The 23,945-nt window shown below is 40.9% G+C and overlaps 1 protein-coding gene across 3 annotated transcripts in view; it reads right to left on the bottom strand.

The window, feature by feature from the left end:
- Positions 1–23,533, bottom strand: part of LOC135203680 (ubiquitin thioesterase zranb1-like) — an 81,018-nt gene extending 57,485 nt beyond the window's left edge. For 2 of the 3 annotated variants that reach the window (XR_010311990.1, XM_064233577.1), the window contains exons 1-3: positions 23,393–23,533; positions 2,678–4,209; positions 347–446 (exon numbers count right to left, since the gene is read on the bottom strand). Coding sequence is in view for 2 of the 3 variants with exons in the window: in XM_064233577.1 (XP_064089647.1) it covers positions 347–446; positions 2,678–3,941 (1,364 nt within the window). In the remaining variant the exon portion in view is untranslated. Of the gene's footprint in view, positions 1–346; positions 447–2,677; positions 4,210–23,111 lie in introns of all 3 variants that reach the window. The other variant, XM_064233578.1, reaches the window with a different exon arrangement.
- Positions 23,534–23,945: the final 412 nt, after the last annotated feature.

The following is a 23,945-nucleotide window of genomic DNA, read 5'->3' as shown; positions in this document are numbered from 1 at the left end:
TGGTGTTGTCCAACGTGACTCTTGCCGCCTCATTGGACAGGCGACTTACATATGTCTTGAGGACTAGGTATAGTCCTCAGTAGCAAGTCTACAGACTAAACTCCAGTAAAATAATGGCTTGTGCAGGAATATTTCAATATAATGATCATTCAGTACCTTAGTATTGAAATGTCATCAATAAGTATGTTACAACTCTTACTGGATAAGCAACCAACGCTAATATTCATGGGAACTACTGCAGTAATTAACTCACACACACTTTGAGGATAGTAATCAACTCTTGTAATTTTTTTCTAGTATCCTCCTGACAAACACAAATATGAACTACAGCACTGAACCAACTCACCTGATGGCTAAATGCACTAACGTATGACCTTCATCAAATGCAGAAGGACGTGACAGCAATTTTACATCTGCGCTTGTTAACTGTCTCATAGGATCACCACCTGTCAAAAAACATTGTTGTTATTGTAAAACAACAAAATCATAACATTTACAGTTGTAATTCACAAGAACTGCACTAAGAGAAAATCTGTTAACTAATCTGTCAAAAGAATACTAATCTTTCTTGCTTAGTAAAAAAATGTAAATTAAACAGCATTAGCTGTTGGTGACACAGGTTTCCTTTAAATAAATATGTTATCTTTTGTCAATTATAATTATACTTAATTGTGCTTGATTTACTTTAGAAATAAGTTTCATATGAAGAAGTTGCTGAGAGAGAGAGTCGAGATGCTGGAAAATTGACAGACATTCCAAAAACTAAGATAGTTTGGGTCAGTAAAGAAGAGTAGTTAGTAGATATGGAAGGATAAAGCCAAGTAGGAAGACAAAGATGAGAATTCAGGAAGAAAGTAGACTTAAAAAAACCCAATGATGATGATGACTGTGATGACGCTAAAGCAGTTATTTCAATGAAATTAAGAGAACAGTGTGATGAATTTCACTAAGGATGAAAATTTTCTAAGGAACAGAAACAAATTCATGAAATATAAATCAACATCATACCCTAGTAAAGAACAGGAACAGATGTTTATCAAGTGCAAATAACTCAGTCTTGTACAAAAACCAATGGAATTAAAAATTACAACTAGGACAGATAATAATTTTCCTAATATACTTAAATAGTACTGTATATGTATCATTAAAAACCAGTTCTGTACTGAACTTTGATTTGATCACTGTAAATATCTAACAGTATCTGGAACTGCCTCTGATACCAAGTTTGCTTTTCTGTATCATTATAAACTTAAAAACCATACATTTAATGATTCTAGTCAATTGCAGCCAACAAGACTTATTTTAGAGGAAGGGGATGGGGGGGGGTAAATTAAAACTGTGGTACCATCTCATATCTATGAAGTATGTCATTCAACACATCAACAGGTCGCAAGTATCCACTGATGGATCAAAAACAGGTATCTGTGAGTGGTCAACTGAACAAACTCTAAAAAGAAATGAATGAAAAACTATGAATTAGATCCACATATAAAGTAAAGAACTGAAAATTTCAATGGTGTAAATAACAGAGTAAAAAAAAAGGTCAAAAGTAAGATTCACAAAACATCACCAAAACAGGGATCAGGATAGTGATATAATCCAACTTTCCTAATTGCTGTAGCTGTTTCATGAAATTTTAGGCTTTCAAGCTAAGCACTGGGGCACCTTTTGCTTAATACTGTGGTTGGACAGCAAGATGTACAGAGAGCTAGAAAATATAATGAAGTGCTAAGCTTTGAAGTGGAACTGGAGGAAAAACAAAGTTGTACTAATAAATAATGGAGAGGCCGGACAGCAAGACTAAAGAAAGGATGTAGGAATGGGGTTAAGTAAAATGGTAAAAGAGTGGGTGCAACTAGGGCATGAAGGGATGCTGCAAATACCCTTTAGTAAACGTCCCCCACAAAAAAAGAAGGGGGGACAATCCAACAAGAGACAAAGCGGGAAAATTCCTTCCAAGGCAGTGTCACCTAGTAAGATAGTACAGTACAACACCATGCAGTTCGTATTTAGCAATGGTAAACAAAACAAAAATTTTTTACTATGAATGAATCGTTTCCATTCTGCAATGGACCTCAAAAGGTAGCTTGCAAAAGGCCTTAAATGGGCTAATTTTTCTCTAATACATACATGGAATTTTGACGATGAAATAACCAGTAACCAATCAACATAGCCAATCAAATTACAACTACCTTTTCCCTAAACCACACAAATTCAGTTAATCAGTGCAAACTGATAAACCTACACACCTGCAGGATGCTGCAGGGAAAAAGAAAGAAAAAGGGTAAACGCTTAAAACTATAAAAACGATAGTGAACAGGAAGAATCAAAATGAATGTCAATGAAGTAGACTTCACCAAGCTACCAAAGCAAAGTCTGGTTAGATTCTTACAGTGATGTTGCTAAAACCACAGACATGAGAAAGAAGTGAAGTTATTACCTAATGGATGATTCAAAAGAACATTGTGCACAGTTGTTCCCATTTACAAGGCATATAAACATACACATCTAGGGACATTTGGACTGCAAATGAAGACTCTGCAGCTGATGGCTATGTAATGAACCAGGAAGAATTAAGCTTTAGTACAATTCTGGGAAATACAAAAATCATGAATACCTTCACCTTTGACTCTTCCTGGCAAAATTAGATTAAAAGCAAAGGGATGAATTAACAAACCTGCAGATAAATATGCTTCCACCGGTTCATAGTTGCCTTCCACAACACCATTGCATGCATTCAACCAGGCCCAATCTGCTTCCCGTAATCGACGTCTAAGCTGCCGCAACAGTCGTTCAGTTTCGTAGTTATTCAGAGCCATAGCTCCTTCTCCAGGTCGATGACTGACAGCACCTGGGCCGATATTTGTGCTCATGTTAGTAGCAATACTACTATTTTCATTAGTTTCATTCGCATTTCTTTGGGATATTAGCTGCTGTTCTTGGACCTGAGGTTCACTTATTCGAGATTTGCTAATTTCAATTATATTTTCTCTGTTTTTAGCATTAATGTCAGTCTGTTGAACGTCACTTGTTTCTTGTATAATTTCCACTTTGTTGGGTATCTCACAAGGTTCACTTGGTGTTGTAACTATATTTGAACTATTATTATTATTGTTTTTGCTGTCTGTTGGAGGAGGGGGAGTAGCAAGGCGCGCAGGTTGCGACTGAGCTGCGGGAGGGCAAAGACCTTTAGGGGTGCCACACATGACACACTTGGTTGATCGTGGCCAATTTTCATATGTACATGCCCGGCAGCGCCATTTGTAACTGGGCACGGCCGGCTCTCCTTCGTGACGAGATTGAGACTGAGTCATTCCTGCTCCTTGAGGACTACATCGCCCTGCTCCACCAGGTGGCGTTCCTCCTGGACTTTCGTTTTCTGCTCCTGCTCCGTGAATGCAACTTTGTTGCCCAGGAACACCTTTGTTGGGGCTTTGTCCACCCGTGCGGTTATTAGTTGGCGTAGTGGTAGTAATGGATGATCCCGTGACGATTTTGGCAGATGTCACGAGGGTGGGAGATGTGGTGATTGACGTAACCGCAGCAGTCGCTGGAGGAGTAGGAGCAGCAGGGTTAAGAGGTATGGTAGTGACAGGTTTTGTAGGCGAAGGTGAAGCCGGTTTCGCTAAAGACATGTTTGCCATTTGGTCAGCTAATGAAAGGCGAGGTGTGCGGCACTGGGTACAACGTAGTGCTTTTGGAAAATTGCGGTATGTACACAAGTGGCAAGTCCACTTGTCGACCTCTTGTGGAGGAAGACCACCTTCTGGTGGTGGTCTGGTTGGAGGTCCTGCCTGACATCCCAGTTGGTAGATGTCGGTACCAGCTTCTACAATGAGATGGGGTGAGCGGGGAACCGTGCACATGGTGCAACGTAGAGCACTGGCATAATTGAGATACGTGCATCTTCCACATTGCCATTTCTTGCCTCCTTCACTCATGTTGTCAGACACCCTCCTATGCTGCAACCAAAGTGGAGTCCCAAAATGGCAGAGCAACTATGAAGACATGTGTGGTGAATATTGATGGTGTGATGATTGAAAAATGCAAATGTGTGGTGTTGGGGGGGATGGTGGTGGTAGGGGGTGGCCCCAAAAATTGGGGAAAGAGTGCCGTTTACCACACAACCATGGCACTCTCTTACCACGCTTGTTCAAACCATAATCCACTATCTCAGCACCATTATCCAGACCGAAATTCCAGGAACAACTGCAATAAAAGAGAAAAGCATAGACATTAAAAATATTCACTAACACAATTAAGGTTATAAATAACAATTTATATAATACATATGTACATAGTACTTTCTGTAGTTATCAAACTAATCTCAAATTCCTAAAATTTCACAGTGCATACTTTCCTGTACAATCACAATAACATGTAGCATTAGTCTTTGTTACTACCACTAGTTAAAATAGTTAAATAAAAAATTGGAATGAATAGGAACTCTGGGTTTTTACAACTTTCAACTCTTAGGACATGGAACCACAACAATCTGCTCTTAGTCTATGGGTAGGAAAGGTGAACAAACTGTATTTAAATTAAAACTACTAGTTCCCAATCTCAAAGAAAGTGATTTAACTGTAATATGAAAATGTCACCATAAGTATTCAGGCAGCTTCAAAAATTTGCTGTGTAACATCATGAGTTGTTAAATTCTTCATGGAGATCTCATCTGGAGTCAAAGCAATCTCATGGGCTGACACTTGCATGTTGGCAAAGTTTAGTTGCTTACATAACCTTTTCAGAGAAGGGAGGAGGGGTTGGGGGGGTAGTCCCTCAACTAAATCTAGTGAAACTCCAACTGCCAAGAACGGGTGCTTGCCTTTTAAAAAATATGGCGACGTGCTTTCCACTGGATTACAAAACCATCTGAGTTATGATTAACTTGTAGTTTACATCTGGGTACATAAAGCCTTCCATCACCAAAGGATTGTGTACCTGAGATCTTTCACATTCACAATTAAATGTAAAGGTGAATAAACTTAATGATGGTTTGGCACTAAAGCTTTGAAGGAATAGAAACATTCCTAATAACTTTATTAATAGGGAGCTAGTATCAGTAACAGAAAAAATTAACTTTCAAACCAATTTATATTCCTCCTAGATATACAAACCACTCCCTATCATATATGGAGTATCCTTCAGTGTTTACATTACTTTGTTTAACTTGTTTGCTTTTATGTACAGCCCTCCACAGGGATGATTCCCTCTCTGGCAGGCCCTTGTATGTTTTATAATTAAGTTGTTTTGTATATGTAATTTATATAATTGTCTTTTAGTGTTTTCTCATCAGTATAGTAGCTCCTGCAGACTAGGAGTCTTTAGTTCTTTTTGAAATTTGCTTTCTTCTTGTATGGTCTTCCCTTCAGGCAGTATTTTTTGTATAGTCTTGGTGAGCAATGTTCAAATGCTCTCTCACCTGACTTACAATTTGTTCTAGGTTCAAATAGCTTACATGCTTCACTTGCAGTTTCTTAGATATGTTGGTTCACCATATTTTAGTGCTTTAAAGACTGTAAGAAGTTGGATATGCTATTGAATCTTGGTTTTGTTTGTTTGTATGGTGTTTTTACGTTGCATGGAACCAGTGGCTATTCAGCAACGGGACCAATGGCTTTACGTGACTTCCGAACCACGTCGAGAGTGAACTTCTATCACAAGAAATACACATCTCTCACTCCTCAATGGAATGCTCGAGAATTGAACTCGCGGTCACCGAGGTGGCACGCCAGCACCACACCAACCACGCCACTGAAGGTAGTTAATAAAGTGGAGATGGGGGAAGAAAGGGGGTTACCCACACTCTCCTCAGACTTGCCACTCCACTCTTTCTTCAGCTGCCACATTAACATGAATCTGTGTAAATCTTGAATTTGGGACGTTTACCTGGAGGACATGAGGACCACTCCCTTGTGCCTTCCCACTGTGAGCTCTTGTGTTCTCAATGCAAGTGTTGAACAATCCTGTCTTTCCCGTTATGGGTCCCGTCCAAATCATATAATAATAAAAACAAATATTTACATGTGATAAACACAATTTAGTATATGCCTAGGCCAATGCGATAGCTTTTTATGAAAGGTGTTACTAGTGAAAGTAGGCTTCACAATCTATATCATAAGTAACTGAACCAACCAACCCCCAGTTCTAATTTAAATTTTCTCAGAACATAATACAATGGACCCCCCAGTAGTCATGTTCTCGGCATTCGCGGACTCACGTATTGGTGGACTTCCCTACAGACCATATCTATCTATTATTCGCTGGAAATTTGCGTATTCATGGTAGTTTTCTGTGAGAAATATCCACAAAGTACTGTATTTTCATATAAATTTCATGATAAAATGCACTTTTTGTGATAAAACTAGTATTTAAAAAATCTGGTATAAGCATTTATAGAGGGATTTTCTGGAGTTTGAGCTACCAAAATAGGGAGTTTCAAGCATTTTTATAATAGGGGCTCCAAAGTATTCACAGATTCCAGCAAGGGGGGGGGGGGAGGAGTTTGGAACGCATCCCCCACGAATATGGGGGGTTCCACTGTATAGCATGAGAAAAGAGATCTCTCTTTGATAGGCGGTAAGTTGTTTATGCCTTTTTGTTATTTCTTATTATTAAGTGAACTGTTGCAGCAGCTTGTCTATACTATTGCTCCACCTTCTCCAAGGCAAGTGGAGTTTCAATCGGTGCCATGTAGTGTTGCCATGACGAAGGCATGGTGAGAACTGAGGACAATGACCTACAGTTGATATTCTGACTGACAGTTCTTATCTTGTCAAATGTACAATTAGATGAAAAGGATGTTTCCATGAAAATTTTCATCTAACTTCAACTTACACTTTGACTACATATTCTTTACTTTTTATTTAAAAAACAAGTACAAGTACTCAGCTGTAGAAAAATGCCCTCCAAGCACATACCATAAAAAATAAATCCAATGTGATAAAACTTCATTGATTAGAAAATGATTTTCTAGCAATTGTTATGCACATAAATGACAACATCAGACTAATACAACTTTAAAATAGCATTTCCAACAAGTGGGACTTTTTACAAAAATTTGTTCACTCTGCTCAACAAATCCAAATTGGAACTGCTTTTAGTTTTAAACATCAATTGAGAATTCTAGGGTTACAAAAACCTAGCTTTTTAAAACCAGACACCAACATCATGACATCAGATACAGTAAGACACTGTACAATTCTATGACATCAGGACACAGAATACACAAGGAGAAGAGGAGAAATATGATGTCTTTATAATAAAACAAAGTTTTAATTATACGTACTTACCCAGTAATTACATAGTTATAGTTTCTGTTATTCGCAGCAGTATAGATTCAAAATTCGCAATAGCGACACCGATAAGTCTGTAGGTGTCACAGTCTCGGCCCCCCTAGCGAGAAGGTTAGGAACAACACAGCCAATTAGCTCATTCCGTTTATGCTTATGTCCATCGGCGGGGAGGAGGGAGGGCTCATGTAATTACTGGGTAAGTACTATAATTAAAACTTGGATGATTACAATTGCTCACAAGGACTACATTTTGCCCTTGCCCTGGGCACAGTACCATAACAAAAAACAACCAGATTATTATGTCACCTACACTCAAGTCAAACCCACAACCCATCCACTATGTGTCAGGTGCTCTGGGTACATTGTACACTCTTGGCTCCCTAAACTTCGATCCTTCACTACCAGGTGAAGGTTCGGACAATGGGAGGGAATCCTATGCTTTCTTCCTCAATACCATGCCGGTAATTAAAATTTTCAAGGTACGTACTGCCTAAATTAGCAATTTTCCAACAATTTCATCTTCTTCAGAATGCCCAACATAAAAGAAGACAATTCCATGGAACTGTCTCGTTAAAGGTCCATAAAAATCCTCATCCAGCACCAAACATTCCTTGATCTTGCGGCCCAAAGCTCCAACAGTCCAATCAAGGAAGCCCTCTACTACAACCACATGGAAGATAATTTTAATTGCATCGCCTAATTCCTGTCAAAAGATGTGACAGTGGGAAATTAAAGTTAACCTATCCCTGTTACCTCTTCAGAAAGCCAAAGGTTAGCTTCCTTCATCGCCTAAAAAAAACTAGATAAGCAACTTGGACAAATCTACTTGATTATCTCTAAAAAACGAGGACACTGGCGATGTTGGAGCTACTGGCAAGACAGTCAGAGAAATTCACTAAAAAATAGCGAAGAGGTGACTTGCAAGTCGTAAGAGTTTCCTTATCTCTGTCTTCTTCCTCTTCTGCCAAAAAAAAACAAGGGACAAGGCTGTTTGTGGCTGGATAGAAGGAGCAGTATGCTTCATGAAGCCTTGGAGAGAACAAATCTGAAGAATTCGCTACAAAGTAGAAAAGTGGCGAATTGTAGGATGTCTGAGACGACTCCTTATTCTATTCCTCTTCGGCCGATGAAAATGGAGACAAATTTGCTTAAGGTTGAACAGGAGCTACAAAAGACTTCCTAAAACCAAAAATACTGTCCAACTTATTTTGAATAGTTGCAGTCGAAGGATCTGAGACAGTCATAACTTGACACTGTCAGTAAGACAGAAGATGTAAGCGTTGTCCATGGCTGAGAAAAACTTCCTACTGATCCAGCTACGCCGGGCGCCAATGGAAGTTCGGGCGCCGATGGATGCTCAGGCGCTTATGGATGCTCAGGCGCCAATGGATGCTCAGGAGCCAATGGATGGTTGGGAGCCAATGGATGCTCGGGCGCTAATGGACGCTTGGGAGCCATTGAACGTTTTGGCGCCAGCAGTGGTACTTGAGACCAGTGAGCGCTCTTGAAGAAGAGGTAAAACATGCACCAGCCGGCACTACTGCGACAATGAGCGCTCAACCGCTTGTTGAAGCCGAGGCGCCAAAGGGTGGTCTTCCACTCCTGCCCCAATGGGAGGCTTGAATTACTTTAGATACAGAAGGCAGGACAGAGTCCCTTCCTGCTCAAGAAGGATGCACAGTCACCAAAAAACACTCAATTGCCATACACTTTTTGAGAGCTAGACTCTAACACAAAGGAACTATCTGGTATAGGGAGCATAGGAGGAAAGAGGTCTAGCGCCCAAAGGACAACTTCCTCGAATCTAGGAAAAGGGTATCCTTTCACTACACTGACCCTCTAAGCCATTGTCATTGTGTGAAAATCATTCTGGACTGTCCCAGGTCCTCTTGTAACACACTGGTCTTCTTAGGAGGGACATAAGGCAACATATTACGAGTCCTCCTTTACAGTGGACGAGACTCTGCAATAAAGCGCCACTGGCTCAACCCACTTGCGGAAAGACGAAACACTTCCTTATAAATGCCTTTTCAATGGCACTATGTCACGACCTGGGATTTAACAACAGGACCGCCTGAGGGGGCGACTGTCCGAGGGCAAATCCCACTGACCTCCCTTGGGCTACCAGTATGCCTCTTCCCAGGTGCTGGGGAGTTTGACAGGGACCTTTGCCTAGGAGAATCAGGGGACGAACAGCACCTCCTCCACTGCACAACACTTCACTATCACAGGGTTAACATTGCTAATCTCAACAACACTGGCAATGGTATAGGAAGGAGGCGAGGGAGACAAGCAAAGGAGCATGTGGTACAAATTAAATTTTTATAATAAAAATGACATTTTCATTAAAATGTTATTGTTATAATACAATTAAGTTTGTTCATACTTACCTGGCAGATATATATATAGCTGTATTCTCTGAAGTCCGACAGAATTTCAAAATTCGCGGCACACGCAGTGGGCGGCCAGGTGGTAGTACCCATTCCCGCCGCTGGGAGGCGGATATCAGGAACCATTCCCATTTTCTATTCATATTTTATCAGTGCCACTGTCTCCTGAGGGGAGGTGGGTGGGCACTTTAATTATATATATCTGCCAGGTAAGTATGAACAAACTTAATTGTATTATAACAATAACATTTTGTTCATGAAACTTACCTGACAGATATATATATAGCTGAATCCCACCTTCGGATGGTGGGAAGAGACAGAATAGGATTTTTAGGAAACTAAATTAAGTAGATGATATACATCTTGGTTCCTCACCTGTTAGCATAGCCGACTTCGTGATTACTGTCACCAAAGTCTGCTTCTGCTTTACTAGAGTTGCCAGCAAGGTAGAGACCTGTAATGCTGGTGCGCTCTAGATGATCTTTCAACGGGGGCGTGACCACAATGTGACTAGACCATATGACCATACTTCTGAGGGCAACTAAGCTAAAACCACCACCTGACCTAACCTATCAAAGTTAGTTCCATAACTTCTAGGCTAAAGAAAAGGAACGCGCCTCAAGCGACCAACCCTTCAAAGTTTAAAAAAGCACAACCTATCCCTTTTCTATAGGATAGGATTCGTGTTGCTTCCTGCCCCAAAAAGAAAATATATCTACGGATATGTATGGTCCTAGCGCCTTACAGATCTCAAATGTCGTCCTCACATCCCGTTGGGAGTGTGAAGCGAACACAGAGTTGCTCCGCTAAAGCGTGGCACTCAGGATGTTACTGAGTGTCATGCTCTGTTGAATTGCTTCCAAGGCCGCGCCCTCACCTCTTGAGCATTCATATTAAGAAAAAATCTCAAATCTTTATGCAGACATAATGAATGAGACTTTCTTAAAAGAACTCCTTGACTATAATCCCAGGGTGTTCTTGGACATGAACCAGTCTGGTCTTTTTTACGGAAAACCACGCAGATTTGGTCCGTTGACCTCGACTCTATAGTTTTATCAAGATAAAACTTGAGAGACCCGACAGGGCACAGGACTCTCTAATGCCCTTGCCCAATAATTTGTGCCATACCCTTAGTCTCCAAGCCTTCGGGTCAAGGGTTAGACAGGTTTTCGTTCTTACCAAGAACGGAAGGCTTAGAGGACAGACCGCATTATGTCCTTTAAAGCCAAAACCTCTGATGATGGCTAAAACCTCACTAACCCTCTTTGCCGTGGCTAGAGCGGTTAGAATGTTAGCCTTTCTGGTCACGTGTATTAAGTTCGCAGAAAGGATAGGTTCGAAATGCTCTTGGCATCAAAAGATAAAACTCAGACTACATCTAAGTTCCATGCCGGAACCTTCGATCCAGAGAATTTCAAAATCTCCACAGACCTCAAAGATCGTGAAGCTTTGTTGTCTGACAGAACCGAATCTCTGAGCCTAGAGGCCGTCAACAACATATTTGCATATTCTACAATAGTTAGGACTTCTAGCTTATCTCATACTTCAGACGGAAAGATAGAACCATAAAGAAATTCACAGAGGTCGAGGTGGAGGAACAGTCATTTTCCCTTCACTATCTCCAGAAATGGCCCCCTCCGATTGAACACTGAAAATAGGCAGCACTGCTTTGCCTTTGGCCAAGAGACTGCCATTAATCTTGAAGATCTTATCGCTTCTCGATAGTCTGAACGCCTTCAGACTCAGAGAGGAGAGATATTAGATACTTCACTAAGTGACGATGTTAGATTACACTGATTCTCTCGGGAAGGGTCTTTGGACAATTCTCTCTGAATTACATGACCTCTGTGAATCCAACCTCTTAAAGGCCAACATGGTGGCGACTAATGCTAATCCTCTAGGAACTGAATAAGGGAACAACTTAACTTAAGAGGAAGCTCCTTCGTCTTCAATATTACGAAAACTTAACGAAAGGACGCCCTCAGTCTCTCCTCAACTTACGACATACTTCTAAGTGAGGATTACTCAGACGTCAGTAGTTGCTGCCTTCGATCGAGAAGACCCGCACGGACGTGCACTAGTTTAACGAACCTCTTGAGGATCGTTACGTTCCGTGCCGAAGCCCATAACCAACTCTCTCTTCTTGAGCTATGAGAGAGCTGAGAAATTATCCGAGATGATTTGGACCACTCGATCAAAACTCACTCTTCGAGGAACTGGAGAGCCGACCAAATTGGCTTCCAATTCTTTCAGACAATGTGCCCGGACATCTGTTCCTCTGTTCGGATGTCTGGTACCCTCTCGCTATCACCTGAGGTGATCCTCAAGCCGTTGAGAGAAAATTAGAATTATTACTAGATCTTTGATGTTATTCCAATTTCTCCGTGAGGAAAAACTGTAGAGGTCTGATTGCTGTTTATTCAGGGGAAAAAAGAAAAACAAGCTTCTCCAGCGAGGAAATGGTCCCCAGCAAACTCATCCATTCCCTCACTCAGCCTGCTTCCTTCCCTAAATAAGGCTGCGCTTTGCATAAGCAGGAGAGCATTATTATAGTGCTATGCCGCGGTAGACTCGTATAGAATTCTGTTACAGTGCGGTAAAACCACACCGAACAGGTATAAGAGATATCTTGTTGAAATTTTCTAAGTAAACGGAAGGCATGCTCATTCATGATTACTAGAAATTTCCTCAACCCGAGGCTAAAATCCATGATTGTAGGGCAGAGAGACGGCCAGTCAGCCATTCCCGCAGGGGAGAGAGACGTAACCAACCGCGCATGTCACAGAGCTAGCCGGTACTGCGTAGATCACAGTAACAGTAGCCTTGTTCATTCATCGTCTTCGCACTATCTGCCTGAGTTGCCAGCTACTCCCTTTACGAAGGAATAGGTATGATATTGTCGAGCAAACGGAAACTCTCAAGCAGGCATATTTAAACGAAACAGAATTCGCTAAATACCGAAGCTGAGTTGGTGTTGTCGTAACAATACCTTAAGAGTTGTTCTTACTCCGAAAACTCTTGGAAGGTTGAAGGGAGTGTCAATTAAATACATTAGAACAACAGTTTCTTTCGGCTTCTATCCGTAGAGGTAAATACGATATGCGTATATGGGGGGGGACTTGACCCATGCGTTAGCAAAATGACGCAAGATAAACTACGTAAGAATTGTAGTATTTGAAACATCGAATTCTCTACTACATCTTTCCTCGACGAGAAAAAAGAGAAAGAAAGGAAAACGGACTGTCCATGTTCTAATGAATGAGACTTTTTAAAAGAACTCCTTGACTCTTTGCCAAGACTCTTTGCCAAGAGAAGGGGAGTAATATTCGAATAGAGACCATCAAGTGAGAACCGACCCGATCGAAAAGGACCGTTCAATGTTCTTATGATTAATTGGCATAAGACTTCCTGGATCTAGTCTACAAGTCTTTTTCTTACTCCCCGGATGAGCCTCTGAAAATGAATGAGAGCTCTTCCGAAATTTGTTAATGAGAGTTTATCCGCTTAAACGATAAAAACGTTAAAATCTATGTCAATGAGAACTACCCCATTTATGAGGGGTCCCCCACTTAAAAGACAAAACGTTAAGTATCTTGACAATGGGGAAAATGTCCTTACTAGACAAAACAATTAGCACTTTGCTAATAGGGGAAAACCCTTTAACATGACCGAAAGTCACCCAGGAATCCGAGTATATAATCTTCCCGATTCCTCAGAGAAAATCGATGAAGAGGCAGGAGGGATCGAAGAAAAAATTTGGGTATGTCTCTCCTGCTAACTCGAATCCTTTTTAAAAATTCTGTAAAGGAATGTCCTGTGGAGAGTCCTGAAAAACCTCCTCTTGACGAGCGTTTAAAAAGCGTCAAGCGTCCCAAGAAACGTCCTGAACAGCAATAAGACGCCGTCTACAAGTCTTTTTCTCTCGCAAAGCGTCCTGCCGACCTTCCACCGAAGCGTCTGGCGAATGTCCACAAAGCGTCCTCATAAGCGTCCTGCCGAGCGTCCTCATAAGCGTCCTGCTGAGCGTCCTCAAAAGCGTCCTGCTTAGCGTCCTCAAAAAAACGTCCTGCTTAGCTGCGAGCGTGTCTGTGCAGAGAACACCAAGTGTTCTGAAATGACATTTCAGAGAGGATCTCGTTGAGCGCCCTGATGCATGCAAGGCCCGCCAAGAGGCGTCCTGGCGAGCGACCTTGCCAACATCTCAATGTTATGACGTACCGCGTTTTGCGTAGGACGTTGAATATTTCAAGGGACGTCCTCATGCGAGTCTCCATGGAGAGCCGCATGCTGCTCCTGAAGTGTGTGAACACTATAGGAAGAACGTAACAGCTTTCGTCTTCAAGACGGGCCTTAAAGACCTTCATACACTTCTTACAAAGGGACAGTGGCCGCCTGTGCGACAACTTGCTCTAAGTAATGCAAAAGAACATCTCCAGAAACACACTCAGCAAAGGAACGCCGAGCGTCCGAAAGACACCCTCGCAAGGTGCTTGCCGAGCGTCCTGAAGAACGTCTCTACTTGTAGGACGTCGAGCACCTCCAAAAGCTTCCTCACGTCTAAATTGCCCTTCTTATGCCGAACCAGAGACATAAGTTGTTTGACTGTGCAAAGCAGCTTGCCGGACGTCAAAACTTATCAGCTTGAACAACATCCTTTTTCGAAGTAAAGCGAACGTTACATAACATATACGGAGCGCCATTAGGAGAGGAGACGAATACTGAGTTGCTCCTCCAAAAGGTGGAATCAAGAATGTCCTTGATTCACTCGCAGGAGGCTCAAATCACTCTTCTGGCAAGATGAATGAGCCTCCTTAATAATGTATAAATGAGTGTTCAATCGTCAGGAGGCTCAAATACTCTTTTCTGGCAAGAGGGAATGAGCTCCTAAAAGGTTCCCTTATAGGAAAAGAGCCAGTACATTCTTCAAAAAGGGTAGATGTGGTCTCTCCTGAGCACCAAAATAAATTCCCGAAAGGACCTCTTACTTCCTTCGTTTATGTAAATAAAATTTGAGAGCCCTGACAGGGCACAGGACTCTTTCATCCTCTCGTGACGAGAGAGAGGACTTGAAGCGTCCTCTTCTCTAAAGCTTTTAAAGAGGGCGCGAGTCCTTCCGAAGAGCTCCAACCCCTGTGTGTGGGGAGGACGCCTCGGAGGACACGAGAAGCAAACCTTCAAGATTCGTGCACGTGCTCGATCTTCGGCAGCCTGGGAAGTGACAACAGGACCTGCCGAAAGGAAGCCAGATCAGCGTGAAAAACCCGTAACCCTCCTTCGGCTTTTGACATGCCCTCTCCCCTGGTTTCCTGGGAGTCCGACAGAGGTCTAGGCCTAGAGGCATTATGGGGCCGATCTGACGTTCCCTCCTGACGAGAGAGAGGACGTGAAGCGTCCTCTTCTCTAAAGCTTCTTAGAGGGCGCGAGTCCTTCCGAGTGCTCCAACCCTTGCGCGCGGAGGACGAGAAGCAATCCTTCAAGATTCGTGCACGTGCACGATCTTTAGCAGCCTGGGAAGCGTCAACAGGTCCTGCCGAAGGGACGCCAGATCGGTGGGGAGCCCCGTAACCCTCTTGCGGCTTTCGACATGCCCTCTCCCTGAGTCCTGGGAGTCCGACAGAGGTCCAGGCCTAGAGGCATTATGGGGCCGATCTGATGCCCCCTCCACAACACCCAAAAGGGGGGCCCCACTACACTTCACAACATGATTGGAGAGCGAGCACTTTTTGTCTAAGATTACTTGATGTAATCCTCTAGCAGACACTTCTTCTAGGCCCGTAAGCCATACCACAGGGTTAGACAAAATAAATCCTACAGGAGTAAGAAGTTTCATTATTTCTAACTTCTGTTTACTGTGGAGGAAACTCCTTGAAATTCTAAAAAAACCACGCTCTAAAATGCGTACCAAATGAAATCCTACTTCTTCCGTAATCAGTCACACATTACACAATTACATTGATCTTTATGCAAAGAAAACATGTAAACGTCATATATACTAAGCGAGTGTCTACCGAAAGTTCCGGTAGCCTCACCTTACCCCACAGGCAACAAAGTCTGAAACTAGGCTAACTAGCTTCAGACATCATATGCAATGAAAAAATTTAACTTATGATAGCGTATGCCTAGCCACAAATCCAAGTCAATAATCGAAAGAATAATTAGGATACTTAAGCGGCTAATGAAGTTTCAAAATCCTAGGCGGAGGTCTGTAAACAGTTGTTTACCGACCGGCGACAGAAAAAATATGAATAGAAAATGGGAATAGTTCCTGATATCCCGCCCCCCAGCGGCGGAATGGGTACTACCACCTGGCCGCCCACTGCGTGTGCCGCGAATTTTGAAATTCTGTCGGACTTCAGAGAATACAGCTATATATATATCTGTCAGGTAAGTTTCATGAACAAAATAATCATTTTTCAATAATACCTATTCATCAACTACACAGCTATAAGTGGAACTTATAGCTGTGTAACCACTGGACAAGTTATATAATTAAAATTAAAGAGCTAGTAGCAGGAGAGGAAAAACAACTAGGATTGAGTGTTATCTGACTAGGTGTCCATGTATCATAAGAAAACTACTTGAACACCTATGTAGCTACAATACTGAGAGCTCGGAACCGCTGGATGCTCAGCGTCATGGATGCTACTTCGTACTCGGCGCCGATGGACGCTATTGGTCGCTCGGCACTGATGGACGCTACTGGGCTCTTGGCGCCATGTTCACTACTAGGCGCCACTGGGCACCCGGCGGACGCTTGTGGGCGCTACTAGGCTCAACTGTAAGCTGCCACAGATCCTCTGGACGAGATAAATGCATGACATAATCTTACATCAAAAATATGGCTAAAGATAAGACCAGCCCAAATAATTTGGCCCAGTTAAGCTAAAAGCTTTGAAGGCAAGCGTACTCTTTCGTCATTCTAGCTACTTAACATTTTTTATTTGATTCAAGCTAAGGTTGCATGCTAAATCAACATTACGTGTTCCCTTAATGGTTTTAAGTACAGCCCTCTATGGGGATGTACGTTTTCAAGTTGTTTCCAATAATAGTACTATTACATCAACAAATAAAATATTAATAATAATTTTATTCTTGCTTTTAATAGGATTTCAATAGACCGCCCTCTGAAAATCCATAATAACTAATTCTCTCTTGCTACATTAAACTTTTACACTGAAGTTAAAAAGATTGATAAGCGTTTAAATATATTGCAAATTCGTTCAGTAGCGGACATGCTAACAAGCTACAGTGGTGAAAACACCTTAAAACAATAATTATTAATCCTGCCAACATGTTTTTGCAGAAATAAAATTCAACACCACTATCGTCCTGATAACGAATGCAATGTTTACATTATTACGCTACTCTATCCGGAAGATAGCTAATGCAGGGTTTCCACTATTACGCAACTTCCTTGTTAGTTAAGTGACATCTCACTTTGTTGCGTTACTCATTGTGAAAATTATTTAATCAAAAAGATTGCTACTGAAACATGTTATCGAACAATATCTGATTGCTAACAAGCGTAAACATTGGTCCACTACAACCAATGTTTACATATTATAGTTCAACACTCGTCAAACAGTAGTTGACTAATTAACTGCAAGTCGCTGTAAATGCAAACTAAAGATGTACTACTTCAGTGAAATGCAATAAAACAAGGAAAAAACTCATCCTGAAGCTTTCGGTTGATGTTGTTCCACTCTAGGTTTGTATACCGAAATCTGGTAAATGACTGGCGAAAATTGAATAGCAGCTGCCGACCCCAGATGTTTACACCAGGAGTCGCAGAAACGGAATGAGCTAATTGGCTGTGTTGTTCCTAACCTTCTCGCTAGGGGGGGCGAGTCTGTGTCACCTACACACTTATCGGTGTCGCTACCACGAATTTTGAATCTATACTGCTGCGAATAACAGAAACTATAGCTATGTAATTACTGGGTAAGTTGCATAATTAAAATTTGTGCCATAAGATAATGTGAGGGAAGCTATGAAATCTTATGCCATCAGGGCATTAGCTAATTTGACATGGCATGGGGAGAAAAGAAATTTTACATCAGATGCGGCAAGAAAGTCGTGAAATTTAACTTGACAGTAGTTAACATAAACATAAGACTATACTACACTGATCCCTTTATAAAATTATAATTTTTATCATGAATTGAGTTAAATATAAAATTTAGGCCAATGGCCAAGCACTGGGACCTATGAGGTCATTCACCAGTGAAATGAAAATTGACAGTAATAGGTTTGAAAGGTGTAACAGGAGGACAACCTCGCAGTTCTACTATGAATCAAGTATTAGGAGAGGGTGGAAAGTAAGATGAAGAAAGAGAATATGAAAGGAGGTACAGTAAAAGGAACGAAAGTGGTTGCAGCTAGGGGCCAAAGGCATGTTGCAAAGAACCTTAAATAATGCCTACAGTGTACCGCATGAGGTTCAATGATGGCACTACCCCCCTAAAAGGGTATAATAATTTCTATCATCACACCACCAAGTCCTCAATTTTACTTTGTCTCATCCTATCTACAAGCTTATTTTCACTGCTGATCACAGACTATAAAACATACTTACGTAAATATTGACAAAGATTACCATTCAACATGATTTCTTAACTTCGTGCTGCCCTGGGGGTTACACAGCACTTAAGATCATCCTTAGGTTGTGTAGGACTCAAGGAAGTAATTTCTGACTTAGTCTATGCCTAATACCTAAAACTATGTAGCTTAAGTCCTTCTAAAGCTTCATAGAATCAACAAATTTCAGCGAAATTGATAGAAAACATAGCCAAGCCATACACATGCATTAAAAGTTCTTCTTAAGAGTACAAAAACCCAGGACACTCTACTTGGCCTAGTAGCCTAGGCTTGAGCTATAAAATTTTGCACATACAGTCAATATCATTGTAGCCCTGGAAGAAAATGATAAATAAGTATGGATAGAATATGTAGAATTTAGGCCAAAGGCCAAGCCCTGGAACCTATGAGGTCGCTCAGTGCTGAAATGGAAATTGCCCGTAAAAAGGTTCAAAAGGCATAATGGGAGGAAAACCTTGCAGTTGCACTATCAATGGTATTTGTAAGTAACAACTCCACACAGACTGCAAGGAACGGTCCTACAAATACAAAAGCCACTGGGGATTGGGGAGTCAAATGTATTTCGCTGTGTTTATTACTAGCCCCTGGGGGGTTAATTGCAGTCAACCAACAGGAAATAACAGTAAACTTTTAATTAGCAACTAAAATACTATGGAATAATTAAATTTCCAGGGAAATACCAGAGGCAGAGCAATTACTTACATCTACCTTATGATTACATATAGGGGGAAAACACCGCAGTGGATCCATCATCATCGCATGAATCAGCCTTTTTCACTTGATAATTAATTGGTGAAACAAGAATACAATTACATCTTTAAGCATACCATTCAAAAGATTGAAGTTTCGTCAACATAATGTGATATATGAAAGCGCCATACGAACTAAAATAAGCATGCGAGGTCTTCGTAAAATATGTTTTCAAGGCAGTTTTTAAATCCAATAAGGTGAGGTGCCGTTCAAAGCGGAGCGGAGCCACCATCTTTCCCAGCCTTCCCAGCACTCTTTTGAACAATGTTAGCGTATGTATGTTACGTTTATTGGCAGTTGTAATCAGCACAATAAAACAACATTTTGTTGCCTATATTAGTGAAAGTATTAAACTTCTTATTCCCGGGGTCATGGTTTGACCTGAAATTCATTTTTACCTTGTAATCGGTGGTTTTATCCTTACTGCCATCACAACTGAAACTCCGCAGTGCTTATTTGATTGTAATTATACATGTTTTGGTCTTCATTCACTCCAAACTGCACTTGAACTACGTTGCGGTTCCTGGTTCCTAAGCGCTCACTCCACAAACACAGTTGCAGGCAGCACACGAGTACACGGTTTATGAGTTGCAAAGCTTTATTCCCTTAATTGTATAATTTACTCATCATTTAGTTTAACTTTACTTTGTTACTTCAAAATGTTTATTTAATTCATGTCTATTAACTCTTTTTAGAAACCAAATTAACCCCGAAAAATTACAGATATTTTAAAAGTAGATACAAGCAGACAGCAAAATGACTCGTCATTGCCAATCTAGTGGAGCTTCACACATACGCGGATGCATTTACAAACTGTTTCCATGAATTCTAGTTGTCATATTAATGCAATAATGATAAAATTGCTCTAATATGTGTATATACTACAAATAGATACGCTAATTTCACTTATTTCCCCGGTTTTGTCTAAGTCCTATACCCTAAGTCCAATACATAGCCTAAATTCACCAATTTCCACATTTTGTGTAAGTCTTAAACCCAGTTTGGAGGGTGAACACATACCGAATGGCAACAGAGAGAGAGAGAAAGGAAGGCGAAGGAAGGAAGAAGGAAAGGGGTGGCGGTGGAGGGGGGGAGAGGGTAGGTGGAGCTTTTTAGCCGTGTTCGTATCCATTTTCTGCGGTAATTCTTCAGAAGCAATCCGCACTGGATATTAAATTAAATAATCACCTACATGGAAAGAGCATGTGAAAAGCAATATAAAAAAGTATAGACATTATATGAGAGATTGAACGGGGTGGAATTAAATGAAGTTTGATAAGTTTTACCTCGAATTTTCCTAAGTTTTCGGGAGAGGGTTGTTTCCTCTACGGTAATGTTTACTTTAATGAGCCCTCTAACTTACTTTCTTACGCAAACAAAAGCAGTTCCAGTTACTCATTATTGGCCGAGAGGTGTGACATCGTTATGACGTCATGGGTTTCATAACCAATTACGAACGACTTTAGTCGAAAACTAAGTTTCACTAGCATTTCAGCGGAGTAATAAAGTTAGCTGTCCAGTGTCACTGGTATCCCTTGTTGGACTGAATACTCGAAAACTGAAGCAAAAAAACCGGCATTTTGTCTTCCTGTAGCTATGGCAGTGGTAGTGGCTGGCCCTTTTTTCTGGCATTAATTTTTTGGACAGAGACCTTCGATTTCCTACCGATTGTTTGTTTTTTTTGCAGTGCAATGTGGGTTACGGTGAATTTTATCATTATTTGTCTAGTGGTGGTGGTAAAGAAGTTGTGATTGAATATGCTCAGAGACATAATTTAATTCTACAGCCAAAAAAACTGCGAGTGTTGTGGAGCTATTTGTCGGATCGACTACAACAGGAACGCCTTTAGGTGTGATCGCTCTGTAGTGACGAAAGGACGTCGGCGTAAGCGATGCGACACCCAAATCTATCTGCCACGGTAAGTAGCCTTACTGTAAAACTGTGGGTAGCGCGCGCAGCGCAACATTACCTCTTGCCGTACATGCCGTGCTTGCCAAGAATCTTTAAATATGCGGATAAGGCGCGAAGCGCCGTTCTGCTACGGCCTACTGACAGCACACATAAATCGATGGTCGCCGATATGTAGTCGCTCCTTACTTTGTTTGTTGTTGTTTTTGGTATCGCCGCCATATTGGCTTTGGTGTTCTTCCGCCGATTTCGGTCGGTGGTCGAGTGGGCCCGCGAATCAGTAGGTGCTCCCAAATTATTATTATTTTTGCAAAGCACTCCTTTCTGGTTGTTTTGCGTAAGAAAATAAGTTAGAGGGCTCATTAAAAGTAAACATTACCGTAGAGGAAACACCTCTCCCGACTTAGGAAAAATTCGAGGTAAAACGTATCAAGCTCATTTTAATTCCACCCAGTTCAATCTCTCATATAATGACTATGCTTTTTATATTGCTTTTCACATGCTCTTTCCATGTAGGTGATTATTTATTTTAATATCCAGTGCGGACTGGCTTCTTGAGAATTACCATTTCTGCATAATGGAGTTTTTGTCTCTTGGTACAAGGACAAGTGTCGTTATTCTTTACGATTAGTGATTCACGATACCCTTATAAATTATGGCACTGGGTGTAATGCACTGAAGCAAAATCTCGTTCTGATACGAGTGTTCGTTACAGGAATAGGTATTGCCCAAAATCGTGCTTGCACTGTCGCTGAAACCCATAGTAGGGATGCTGCTTAGTTGTCACTCAAGTTTTTTGTAATCAAGTATTTTTTACAAGCTAGCTATTGAATAAATTTGTATTTTTCTCAATCAAAACATATGCCCCTCAATGCTAACTTTCCTCTTTTAACGACTTTCTGGTCGTTGCAAATTCGGCCCCATAATTTCTTATGGTGCGAAAACAGAGGCCCAGGGACCGAAAACGATTGCGTCACACTACGGCGATAATCCGGAAGCAAAACATCTTCATATATCCAAAAACTAAATAATAAAGATATATATGCGCATTACGATTATAACAATTACATGAAGAGCTGATAATCTGCATGAATAACTGGTGAACTGTTCTGCAAGAAAGTTGAGTAAAGCAATTATTTACAATAGGTACGAAAGTCAAGATGTCGTGACGTCATAATACAGGACTTAAAAGAACGTTCTAATTCCAAAAAATAATTACTTAAATTTGAGTCAGAATAGAGTTACTTTTTCAAAAAATATATTTCAAATTAATCATCATAAATATGTTAAATATTGATGTTTTACTATTTATTTTTAAAAATTATCGAAGTGCACGCTTCGTCGTCGTCTTCTACCAAAACAGTTGTTTACTAACAAACGTCGTGGTAAGTTTCCAGGTTCCGATTATTGTGATGAAAGTGCCCCAGCGTCTGTGGGTACAAGTGGTGTGCGGATTTATCACAGGAAAAGGGAAGTTTATTGACAAAAGCGACTCCATAAACATCGAGATGGCGTCAATCTTCTAAATATTTAGAGTTGTAAGTAAAAATGTTGAAAGCGTTTTGGTGAGATTTGGACTACCGTGTACACCCTTTTCACTACCCTCTGTTTAAATCTTAAAATTTGGCCTTAATTTCTAACTTTGGAGAAAATACTTACTTCGAAAGGAAAGTAGAGGTCTTTAGCTCAGTTTCTCACTAACAACAAGTCGCGACTGATGCCCATCTCCGGTGTCAGGATGCGTTATAATGTACTTTTGGGATTGTTCACACTGATCGTACATGGTCCACTCTGTACCCTGCGTTTTTTTATCCTAATACCTACAGTGCACCACATGGATTGCACTGACGGCCATAAATAGATGCTGGTTTGACTAGCCTAACAGCTTAAGGTTAGGTAGCTACTGTGCTTTATCAATACGGTACTTACAATGAGAAACAATGTTTTTAGTAATATCCTAGGTTAATTGTCTAGTATATCGCCTGATATAACAGGCCCGACTCATTTATAAGAATACAAGGCGGACTTCGATCACAAGTTTGGGATTGAAGGTAAAACAATCTACTAGTTAACTACTTGGGGTTTCATTACGTTCCATAGGTAGGTACCTAGGTAGGTAGGTAACCTACAAAAGTACGCTAGCCTACTTCATTTCACAAAGAAAACATACCTTGAATACACTTAGACTTTACGATCTTCAGCTAATATCTAGTCACGATAAGCATTAAGGAAGACTAAAGCTCCATCTACGAAGTAAATTCGACACGGTACTGGTTCCACAACAACAATAAAATTCACTGGAAACTGAAAGAAGTTCACTCGCTGGAGACGACATTTTTCTTCAATTGTCGGCTACCTCGCTTTCATGGTGGGCATTTAGCATTGTAAAATGTATGCAAATCAAACATCAATTGTCAAAGATCGTAAATGGCGGCGAAAACTGATAATTACCTAAGTGTAAATAGGAGTATCGTCACCGTAAATAACACTACATCAAGTACAGACGACCCTGAGATTTCTCTGTTGTGACGTCACAGCCCTCTGTTGGTAAACAACCTAACCTGTGAAGCTCAACTACCCATCTCAAGGCATATTTTTCATAGATTATTATGAATCTCCCTGTCATAACTTATGCACGAGCAGCCGATAATCTTTAAGATGCTTACATGACTTCTTTATATGAACTAGACAAATAAAATCTTATCAGATATATAGTCGTAGGTGTTGCTATGATGAGTCGAAATAGTTCGAAGGCGCTTTTGTTTTAAATGGATTCAATTGACGTAACTGATATTTCCCACATATTTGCATAAAGTAATAGACTGCTTGTTATGTACTAGGCTAAATTAAGTACACCATAGCTGTGGTTGTCTACAATGGCCTTGGTTCTTCACAGTGTGCGTTAATAATATTTTTGGTATGGAAATGGTTCCGGTAGCAAAACTTGAACTTAATGGCCTTGTATTGTCTAGAAATGCCAGTCGTTTGATTTTCTCTACTCTGC

This window comes from Macrobrachium nipponense, chromosome 36 (assembly GCF_015104395.2).
Source record: "Macrobrachium nipponense isolate FS-2020 chromosome 36, ASM1510439v2, whole genome shotgun sequence".
Classification (NCBI taxonomy): Eukaryota; Metazoa; Arthropoda; class Malacostraca; order Decapoda; family Palaemonidae; genus Macrobrachium; species Macrobrachium nipponense.
The sequence above is the reverse complement of the archived record's forward strand: the minus strand, read 5'-3'. Positions and strand labels throughout refer to the sequence as shown.